Source organism: Myotis yumanensis, unplaced genomic scaffold, assembly GCF_028538775.1.
Source record: "Myotis yumanensis isolate MYYU_CA2020_CCGP unplaced genomic scaffold, mMyoYum1.0.hap1 SCAF_16, whole genome shotgun sequence".
Classification (NCBI taxonomy): domain Eukaryota; kingdom Metazoa; phylum Chordata; class Mammalia; order Chiroptera; family Vespertilionidae; genus Myotis; species Myotis yumanensis.
The window spans coordinates 24389695-24401218 of record NW_027223767.1 but is presented as its reverse complement, the minus strand read 5'-3'; the positions used below and the strand labels follow the sequence as shown (position 1 = coordinate 24401218).

The following is an 11524-nucleotide window of genomic DNA, read 5'->3' as shown; positions in this document are numbered from 1 at the left end:
TGTTCTCCTTGCCTCATTTTACAAGTTATCCATACAGTTGGCCCTCTGCTAAGTGTCCACATGTGTCACATTTGAGGATTCAACCAACCCAACCAATCGCAGATTGAAAATATTTGGCGGGGGGCGGGGTGGGGGGTGGGGTGTGGGGGGGGGGGAGGGAGGGAAAGAAAGTTACATTGTTGCTGACATGTACTATGTAGTTAGGCCTACCATGGTTAGAATGGTTATATCTGTACTGAACATGTACAGACTATTTTTCTTGTCATTATTCCCTAAACAATACCAAGGGATGGTGCTACATTGGAGCGAAAATCAGAGAAAAAGCATAAATAATTGAGACCATTTATAATTTGGGTGAGTAGTAATAGGCATATGTTATAAACTAATATTTCTTTTTAAAATTTAAATTAAATTTATTTCCATCACCATGTATCCCCTCTATGCTCTCTTGGACCAATATTTCTTACTTTTGATGTTTTGATTTTATTCAATTCTTTAAAACATAGTTTATAAGCTTTGGAGTTAACACTGGGATAAGGGGATTTTATTTCACATGTTGAGGAAAAAAGATTTTACATAAGATATTTTGATATCTCAAGGATATACTATCTCCGCCAAGAAGCAGAGCAAGGAGGGCTATAACTTATGGTATCAAAAGAACATATCAAATTTAACTTGAGACTTTTTACTCTGCTTGATCAAGGCTCTTTCTTTAGCTGGCTGAGTTGTAAATATGTATTCTATATCTTTGCATTTCTTATCGCTTTAGAGGATGGCAAACCACGTTATAAATCCTGTATAATCAAAGTATTTTTAGGTGCACAGATTGCTTCCTTCAACAAGAGACTTATCTTTTTTTGTGTCACATCTCTCTTATTTAAGACAGAATTATGCTTTCCAGTTTTACAAACACTTTCCTCAAAGTGCTGAAAGAAAACTAAATGTGACAACTAGAAATTCTATTCCAGCCAAACCACTTCTCAAATTTGGGGAGTAAGTATAAATAATTAGAGGCACACCAAAGCCTAGAAAATTTGCCACCCATAGACTCACTCTGAAATAACTACTTTTTAGTTCTTTTAGTTAGATTTCCTGGGGACAAGAGTCCAGGGTCTGTTTTATCCAGAAGTGAAACATCTGCCTGGCCCTAGGAACACTCCAACAACCTAGGTGCATGCGAAGGATGCGCCTATGGACTACGTCCATTTTCAGTCGTTTTTTTTTTTTTTTTTTGATAGAATACATGCTCTACGAAGAGAAATGAAAGAAAATGAGGTACAAGAAGAAATAGCGAGTAAATAAATTAGTGAAAATTACTGTCTAAATATTAATTGGATTAAAATTTTGAGAGCGTGGATGGGAGGGAGGGGGCGAGAGAGAGAAAGAGAGAGAGAGAGAGAGATAATGCATTGATGTGAAACACATCGTTTGGTTGCCTCCCGCAGGACCCCGGACAGGGGCTGATCTCGAACCTACAACTCGGGTAGCTGCCCTTCACCAGGAATCCAGCGCGCACCCTTCAGTACGCGGGGGCGACGCTCTACCCATTGAGCCACACCAGCCAGGGCCGCTTTTTCTTTGTTGAGCTGGGGAATTTGGGTAGCTGTTAGGCTTCGGTGTGACTCCCGCGAGGAAATTATTTGGTGCGTGGGGGCAAAGATGATATTTCACTTTCTGACATCACTGTTCTCCAACACTGGTGGATTTAATCACAGGCTGGCCAGCATTCTGTAGGATTCTAGCCCGGAAAGTGTGTGTGCGCGCGCGCGTGTGCCTCCCACAAGTGTCGTTAGACCCTTGAACGAATTTGAATGGTGCTGTTCTTTGTGAGCCACATGTGAGCACTTTATAAGATTGTTTATGGCCCTGAGCGAATGATTAAACCTAGAAGCTGCAAAGAAAGCGAAAAGAGTTTTCAATGGATACCAAGCCCGGTGCTCAAATACCCCTCTCAAGGGCGATGGGGGGGAATCGGGGCTGAGACCTTTTTTGGGTGGTTGGGGACTCACTGGCCTTGAGCTCCCATTGCTAGGCACGTCCTCTTTTACTCGCCGGCAGGCCGCTAGGCGGTGTCGGGGAGCCATCCGCCCACCGCCGAGCAGCCCCGCTCTCAGCCTCACCCTTCACCCCTCTCGCCGGGCGTAGAGACTACAACTCCCGTGGTGCTCTGGGAGGGGAGGAGGGGGAGCCACCTGGGGGGAGGGGCACGGAGGCGGGTCTTCCGGGAGTGTGTTTCCGGCGTCGGCCGCGGCCCGGACAGTGTGAGAGCTGTAAGATGGCGGCGGCGGCGGTGGTAGAGTTCCAGAGAGCCCAGTCTCTACTCAGCACCGACCGGGAGGCCTCCATCGACATCCTCCACTCCATAGGTAAAGGCAGCCGCGCCCCCTCCCGGGCCCTGCTGTCCCCGCGCGGCCGGTGTCGGGCGGCGGCGGCGGAGCGGGGCCGGGCGAGCCGGTTCTGGCGCTGCTGACTCACTGTGTGTGTGAGGGGGGCCGGGCCGGGGGCACAGGCCGCTCGGGGCTCCCTGGAGCCCCCGGGGTCCCACGCCGGCGGGAAGCCCCGAGACAGCCCCGGCGTCCGCTGGCGGGCTGCTGACTCACCGTGGGCTCCGCGCGGGGTGGGAGAGCGGGCCGAGCCGGGGCCGCACCACTCCCTGGACTTGTCTCCCGCTCCGGCCCGAGCGAGCCGCCGGGACCCGGGGCAGCGCCGGCGGCGTGCTTGCTGCCGCCCGGCCGCCCGATCGGAGACCCTCCAGGGGAAGGGCCCGGGCGAGACCCGCTGTGGACGGGCATTTCCCGCCGTCGTTATCAGCACCGCCAGGTCCGGGTGGGAGCGGGAGCGCGAGCGCTTGCTCTTCTTCGGAGTTTCCTTGCACGGGACGCTGGGAGCTGCCGCTGCTCCCCGGACCCGCGGCGGAAGGCTCCGCGGGAGAGGGGGGCCTCCTCCTGCTGGGGGGAGTCCCGAGGGGGCACACGCCGCGGGCTGGCACCGGGGGTGAGGCGGTGGCCGCCGCGATCCTTGGCCCCCGGGTGGGGTGTAAAGAGCGCGATGTTGGGGTGGCACCGTCGGGCCGGAGGAGGTGACTCATCGCCCTCCTCTCCCCTGTAAAGGCTGGAAGTGAGTTGGGGAGTTAGTTGTGCGCCGCGGAGTTCAGGGAACTCGGGGGCCGGCCGGCTGCCCGTCGCTGGGAGAATGGAAGGAAAATTCCTGAGCACGCGGCATAGTGAGTGGTCGTACACTTGGCACACGGCGGGGAGACTGCAGTGGGAGCCCCGGCCAGCCCCTTCCGACAGGCTTCTACTAGGCTTCAGGTGTGAACAGAGACAAATGCATGATGACAGAGAATGCTTTTCATGTGCAGTCATGACGGGTTCAGCTAGGACTAGGGCCTGAGCCAGCTCTGCACGGCGCACGCAGGAGTGTGATCTTGTAACGTACCCGGAGCGGGTTTGATGCGGATCAACAAGTAGTAGGAGAATGCACGTGTCTGTGGGACCTCCAGGAGGCTGGCTTTTCTGTTGACGGACTGGTCTGAAATTTGGTATTCCTACTGCTTGGAGGAAGGACAGTGGCAAGGTCTTGATGTCTTTATCCTTGGGGGTTCTGGAGACAGAGGGGGCCTCCTCCGGGGAGCTAAGGTGCCTTTGTGAGTGGATGGTACTGGTAAATATAGGGTGTTTCCTTTGGAAGTTCTGATCTTGACTTATCGGTTGCAGTTGCAGAGCCAGAGCCATTGCAACCCCTGTTGCATATGTATTTTTATTCTGTGGACACACACTCACATTGAGAACTACTGTGAGCAGCACAGGTTTGAATTTTTTCGTGCCCAGCGTTTTGTCTTTTATGAAGTGGGAATTACGGTAAACTGTAAGGGGAGGATCTCTTGCTTGCCCACTACCCAGGAGAGAGTTCCCTGAAAGCGTCCCTGTCAGAGCTGGAGTCAGGATGGTTGACAGCCCTACTTTTCCCGGACTCCATGATGGAGTAGCAAAGTCTTGGTTTCTGTCAAGTCATGACGCTTGTAAGACAAGTGGTAACTGGTGATGCTCACTCAAATTACCTCTACACATTTGGAGAGGCTGTTCAGTGTTCCGGATGTAGACTAGTTATGAGCAGTCAAAGGTGGAACAGATAGCAGAAAGTTATTTTAACAGGTCCTGAGTCCATTAGGAAGCGGCATCCCTCCTACCGATCACACTGGAGCTTTGAGAGGGTTGTTTTTCCTGAATGGCTTTGTAGAGCTGCATACCCCTAGTACCCCTCAGCAGAGGCTTTTGCGGGCCTAAAGTTTACTGGGAGACTGTTTATCCTCACCTGAGGATATTTTTTCCATTGATTTCTTTTTTTTTTTGGAGAGTGGGAAGGGGGCGAGGGAGGAAGAGAAAACGAAGGGGGGGGGAGGGGAGAGAGAGAGAAATCGATTGCTTCCTGCACATGTCCCAACCTGGGTTGGGGATCAAACCTGCAACCCAGGTATGTGCCCTTGACCAGGAATGAAACCAAACACTCTGATGTGCGGGCTGATGCTCTAACCACTGAGCACGCCAGTCGGGTGGTTTATTGAAAGACTTTTGACTTTATAGTCATTAGTAACGTGGTCATTTGATTTTAGTTTGTGGCAGGTAAATGCACAGATATGTTGAATATTTTCACAAAACAGTGCCTAGCCTAGGGCTTACTACCACGAGTATGAAGAACTTGTTTTGTTTGAATTTTGTCTTAACCAAATGACTGCAACAGAAATCTCAGTGTATGTGGGCAAGGAAAGTCTGATAGAATGAAAGGCACATTTAAAATAAAAGAGAAGAGTCTATTATGATGTACATGATTTTTCTACTTTTTTTTAAGCTTTCGAATTTGTCTTTTGGTAACTGAGTTTGTAATTGGCCTTGTGAGGGTGAAATTTCCTTTAGTCTGCATGTTTTGTCAGAATTTTAAGAGGTTTTGATTTTCTTCTCCCAGTGAAGCGTGACATCCAGGAGAATGATGAGGAGGCAGTGCAGGTCAAAGAGCAGAGCATCCTGGAACTGGGGTCTCTCCTGGCGAAGACTGGACAAGCTGCAGGTAAGTGCTACACATGGATTGCTTTCTCCTTTTACCTGTAATGCTGGGTGAAGTTGCAATTTTTTGTTGGAATGAAGGAACATAAGAGTTTCACTTTTTTAGCAAGAGGTTAATTTAAGTGGCCTTCAAATTCAGTTCTTTCATGGGAGAGTTTTGTTCTGCAGCTGCAGGAAAAGCTGTTCCTCTTAGATTTAATGATCTGGGATTAGTTTGTGGTTTGAATTTTAGCTGTATTCCCATTCATACAGGCAGCAGCAATAGCAGAGCAGTCTTCGATGATTTCACTGAGCAGCTCTGATTTATTTAAGGTGGGTAGTGACTTTAGGCTCCCAGTGTGGAAATGATTAGGGATTTTGCATGTAAGTAAGTAACTTAATGTCCTTTTTTTCCTGCTACAGGATGGGTCACACATTAAATGGGAAGAGCCTTCCCAAGATTTCTTAATTGATACCTAGGTCTTTGTGCATGTCATTGCCCAAACATTTTAGTTGTGATTGAACCATTGACTTTCTAGGCTTCAAATGGTGATGGGTATGTCCTTAGAATAAGATTCTTGTTGACCATGAAGGGCCTTTGACTAGTGAAGTGGTAATAGTAGTCAGAGAAGCCTGCTTAAACTTAAAATGGATGATTTTTGGTGACCTTACAGTGAATTTAGAGTTTATCTGATTAGAATGGATTAAGCTCTGGTAGGTGACCTCATGAATTACTTTCCCCCAAATTATGTTGTTATCCAAGAGAATGTTAGGTGTAAGATTGCAAAACTTCTTGAACTTGAGAACTAAGATCTTTCCCAGTTAAGGATGACAAATTATTAGGCTAAATCAATAGAAAGTTGTGTGAAATTGGGAGGATATGTTTCTGTGGGTCTTTATCTTACTTAAAATATCTATAATAAGAAAAATAGCCTTAGCCGGTTTGGCTCAGTGTATAGAGCATCGACCTGCAGACTGAAGGGTCCTGGGTTCGATTCTGGTCAAGGGCACATCCCCAGGTTGTAGGCTCGATCCCCAGTAGAGGGCGTGCAGGAGGCAGGTGATTAGTGATTCTCTCTTATCATTGATGTTTCAATCTCTCTCTTTCTCTGTCTCTCTCTCTCTCTCTTCCCCTTCCTCTCTGAAATCAATAAAAATATATTTAAAAAAAGGAAAAAGAAAACAGTGAAAATGACCAAAAGTCTTTTAAAAAAATACACACAAAACAGTTTTTGAGTGCTTACTATGACCTACTTACTGGTTATTTTATTTTATTTATTTATTTTTAAGCCTCACCCAAAGATTTTTTTTTAAAATATATTTTATTGATTTTTTACAGAGAGGAAGGGAGAGGGATAGAGAGTTAGAAACATCGATGAGAGTGAGAGAGAAACACCGATCAGCTGCGTCCTCCTCCTCCTGCACACTCCCCACTGGGGGTGCGCCCGCAACCAAGGTACATGCCCTTGACCGGAATCGAACCTGGGACCCTTGAGTCTGCACGCTGATGTTCTATCCACTGAGCCAAACCGGTTAGGGCCCAAAGATATTTTTCCATTGATTTTAGAGAGAGTGGAACAGAGAGGGAAAGACAGAAATATCGATGTGAGAAAAACACATCGATTGCTTGCCTCCTGCATGCGCCCTGACCAGGGCTGGCTGTCAGGGCCAGGGAGAAGCCTGCAACAGGTATATGCCCTTGATTGAAATTGAACCTGGGATCCTTTGGTCTGCAGGCCAACCCTCTGCTCACTGAGCCAGACCAGCTAGGGCTAGTTACTGTTTTAAGCACAAACATGGTTTAGCTTATTGAATCCTTGAAACAACTCCATAAGGTAGATTCTCTTATCTATTTACACCTGAGGAAACTGAGCACAGGAAAGTTACTGTCTTACTTAAGGTCTATCAGCTAGTATGTGAGAGAGCCAGGATTTGAGCCCATGGAGTCCTATTACAGAGTTCATGGCCTCATGGTATAATGGTTTGTGCTCCTCATAGTTATCCCCTTATGGATTATCAGTGGTGGGTGGTGTGTTTTTTTATTTTATGTTGACTTCCCTCCTATTTAACACAGGTATGGATTCTTCTTGCCTGTCAGTTAATGTGAGCTTTGGAGTTAGAGAACAGTTTTGATAATTAGTCCATACAAAATATTATTAACAAGGTCATTTTCTTGAAAGAATTATAGAACCAAGTGAAATGATTTTAAGATTTTTCTGTTACTGAAACATCCAAATGTCTTTCCCTGCAGTAGCATAGATAATTAGAAACGGCATGTAGTATATAGTCAGTGCTTCAGAAAATTTATCCCAAAATGTTAATTGTTTTACTTGAAATTTCCTTTTTCATGCTTTACTCTCTTCTTATTCCTTGCCCTCCCTTCCTTGTAACCCATACCTGAGAAGTTTAGAAGTGTACTGTTAATCCTATTGGAATTTAACAGGTGAATCATAAGAACTTTTAAAAACTTATTTTCTAAGGAAGAGTGAGAATATAGGTATATACAGTAGAAACCCTAAGGAAGTCTTGGGGCCTGCATTCATTTACCTTATTTAGCTATTAATAATTAATAGGCTTGTATTGTTTTCTTTGATTTGGAGATTTCTGAGAACAGAAAATATGTGTTTCATGAATCTTCAATTTTTATGCGTTTAATACATGGCTAAAACTGTGCTAAGTACTCTATTCAAAAGGTTTAAGATAGGGTCCCTGACTGACAGCACTCATTTTGGGACTTAGTGAATCAGACTGTGTCCTGTGCAAAGTCGTGATGGAAAGTATTGCTGAATATTATCAGACATGGTGCCTAGGTGCAGGGTCTGCAGATTTCATAGCCTGAGACTATGAAATTATGTTGAGTTCTGTGAGGTTTTAAAAGGGAAGTTCTGATCATACAATTGCAAATAATCTCAGAATAGGAGGAAGGAGTTATATGATTCTGTGGAAATTAAAAAATTTAATTTAGTATATGTGAAACTGGAAAGAAACAGGGAATATAACTAAGAATGAATAAGAAACAATAGTAGGCTAAAATAAAAAATGAATTGAGTCTTTTGGCAACTAAGAGGTCATTTGTTTCTCTGTTAGTGTGAAGAGAATAACACACTCAGTGCTTGGAGAAAATACTGTCATTCTAGCAGGTGCTAAAGAGAAGGCACACTGCTTAGCCCATGTTTTGCTTCTGCCTTTTCCAGGAAGGAAAATGGTTTTCAAAAAAGAAAAAGATAGAAATAATATCAGAAAGAATTAAAGCCAAGGTAGGTGAGAGAAGAGAGAGCAGCAGATAGTCTCTTTAAATAAGTTCTAGGCTCTGACATTTTCTGTCTTTTAGTATCAAAAGAATAGTTCTAATAGATATATTTATAGAGCCACTGTTGTTATTTTGAGAAAAATCATGGAGGATGGAGAGATATAAGAAAACAGTATGGATGAACATTATTCCACTTTTCAAAAAGGCAATAAAAAAATACTAGACACGATAAACTGGTAATCATCAGTAAAGTTCTGGGACATTATTTGATAAGTATGTTTTAATCACTTAGAACTGTGGGTTTATTAAGATTATTCCAAATTCACTCTTGGTTTTCTTGGTTAGCCTTATTAGACCGTGGATATGCAGGGCTCCTCCACAGACAGTGGCTGGACAGCTGTTTTTATAAATAAGGTTTTGTTGAACATAGCCATACCTACTTATTTACATACTAGACGCCCAGTGCACGAATTTGTGCACGGGTGGGGTTGGGCCGGCCTGCCCTGATCCGGCCCATCGGGCCAGGCCGGCTGGGTTGTGTGTGTGTGGGGGCAACGCGGGAGGTTGGCTAGCTGGCTCCAACCCCGATTGGGGGAAGGACTGGCTGGGGGGAGGGGCCACGGCAATTGGCCTGCTGACCCCGCCCCCTGGTCGAACTCCCAGTAAGTCGAACTCCTGCCCAAGGGGACAATGTGCATATTAGCCTTTTATTATATAGGACTAGAAGCCCCGTGCACAAAAATTTGTGCACTGGCAGGGGGCGTTCCTCAGCCCAACCTGTGCCCTCTCACAGTCTGGGACCCCTCGGGAGATAACCACCTGCTGGCTTAGGCCCGCTCTCCTGGTGGCAGATGGCACGCCCAATCCCGCGGTGTCTGCCCCGTCTCTCCCGGTTGCAGATGACAGGCCCGGATCCCTCGCTGGGGCGAGTGGCGGCTCGGGATCACGCTGCCGCCCACCCCGCCCCACACACGGCAGGCCAGGATCTCGTGCTGGGGCGGTCAGCGGCTCGGGATCACACTGCTGCCAGCCCCAGGTGGGCGGCGCAGCAGGATCTGCCTGCAGTATGCAAATTAGCCATCATCTTTGTTGGCAGTTAATTTACATATCTCACTGATTAGCCAATGGGAGGTGTAGCGAAGGTATGGTCAATTACCATGTTTGTTTATTATTAGATAGGATTACCTATGACTGCTTTGCATTACAGTTAGGTTGAGTTGAGTACCTGACCCTAAAACCTTATAGCCAAAGCTGAAAATATTTACTATCTGACCCTTTACAGAAAAAGTTGGTCAACCCCTAGGTGAGGGGAATGATAAAGACTACATATCTGATATATCAGAGTATTTGAAGATTTGCCATAATAACAGGTATAGGTTATGAATTTATGATGACAAATGGATCATTTGTCAGCCTGAAGGAAAGTCTCTAGCATCATGGCATAGGTATTTGTTCTTGTTCTTCTGGTCAGCATCTGATGGCTGAAGCCATTTCAGAAGGTGTGCTTATTTTTGTAGATGACTCAGTACAGGACAGAATTAAGATTTAGAGTTATTGTCAGAGCCAGCAAGATTAAATTCAGTGTGCTAAGAATAAAGTTATATACTTAAAGTATTTATCAAAACAGAGGAAGGTGGGGAATTACCTGTCTCTGCAAAAAGACCTTCATGGATTCATTGAACCAAGAGTGCTGTTAGAAAAAGCGAAACACGCTATTTGTGTTACATATGGTGGCTAGGTGAAAAGAATTAAGACACGATTCAACTGGTTGCACCCTACCTGGAGCACTGTTTTCAGTTCTGGGTATTACAAGTGGTATATCTACAAACTAGAGTTTATTCAGAAAAGGGCAACTAAGGTGACAAGGAATCTGGGAACCAGGACATTGGAGGGACAGTTGAAACAGGTAAAGATGTTTAGCTTGGAGAAAGGGAAAGTTAGGGAGATATAAACGTAGTTGTCATCAAATCTCTGAAGCCACTTGGAAGGAGGGTATATAGACTCATGTTCCAAAAAAATTTAGTTTGACCAACATTGGAGTAGTTTGCTTTCTGAACATTTCTGTCACTCAAGATCAGGGGTCCTCAAACTACGGCCCGCAGGCCACATGCAAATACAAATATTGTATTTGTTCCCGTTTTGTTTTTTTTTACTTCAAAATAAGATATGTGCAGTGTGCATAGGAATTTGTTCATAGTTTTTTTTTAAACTATAGTCCGGCCCTCCAACGGTCTGAGGGACAGTGAACTGGCCCCCTGTTTAAAAAGTTTGAGGACCCCTGCTCAAGATTATTCAGAATTGTTCAAGCATAGTAGGTAATGCTGTGGGAGAAGAGACACCGCACTAGACTGCTTTTAAAAGCTATGATTATATAATTGGAATTTGCATAAATGCAGAGTGATTTTGAGGGGGAGAAATCAGTGTAGTCTGGAGTTGGCTTGGAAGACTTACCAGGACTTTAGTTGGACCTAAAGAGATATGTGATTCACCTAGGTTAAGAGGATGAGAAATTCCAGATGGGAATGCAGCATGAGTGAAGCATGAGAGCAGGCGTGCGAATGGGGGAAAAATCTTAGACAGTAGAAATCAAAGGTCAGTATTGGCAAGAGAAAGATGAACCTTTCCACTCTGTGTAAGGTTCCTTTTGTACCTGACACAGTCCCATGCATCCCGTGACTTTTCAGGCAGATGAAGATTTCAGGACCCTGAATTAGCGTTCTCAGGAGGGTGAAGTTTGCTTGCCCTGATTTAGAGTTCTCAGGAGGGTGAGTCTACAATTGGAGAATAATAAAGAGGCAATGGCATTATAGTAATTTTAACCTACATTTCAGAAGCACTTCCTTATTTGTCACTTGAAATATTCTCTAATTTTTAGAAACTCCTGATAATGATGTTCCCTTAGAATTACTGTATCACTTCTTTCCTTATACAGGGGGAAACCTTTATGGTGGGCCCCTTTTTTGATCATAGTTTAAGACTTACATTTTGAAGATTAATGAGGAATATTAAAAGGGAAAAACACCCTAACTTTTATGTAAAAAGTTTATTCAAAAGAGTGCCTGGGAACTGATATTGCTAAAAGGCTAAGCTGGGGAGTATTTGGGGAAGGGAGGAAAAAGGGAACCTGGAATTGGAAATCTCTGTTCAGGGGGAACTGCTAAGGCTGGTTTGAAAATTAAAAACAAACAACTCCTATAACCTGTCCAAGGTAGCAGAGGCACAGCATATTCTGTGT

General features: G+C 45.2%; 1 protein-coding gene across 1 annotated transcript in view; it reads left to right on the top strand.

The window, feature by feature from the left end:
- Window positions 1–2255: 2255 nt before the first annotated feature.
- Window positions 2256–11524, top strand: part of PSMD11 (proteasome 26S subunit, non-ATPase 11) — a 33592-nt gene continuing 24323 nt past the window's right edge. Inside the window, exons 1-2 of the mRNA XM_070392925.1 lie at window positions 2256–2366; window positions 4963–5064. Coding sequence (XP_070249026.1) covers window positions 2276–2366; window positions 4963–5064 — 193 coding nt within the window. The 5' untranslated portion in view covers window positions 2256–2275. The remainder of the gene's footprint in view (window positions 2367–4962; window positions 5065–11524) is intronic.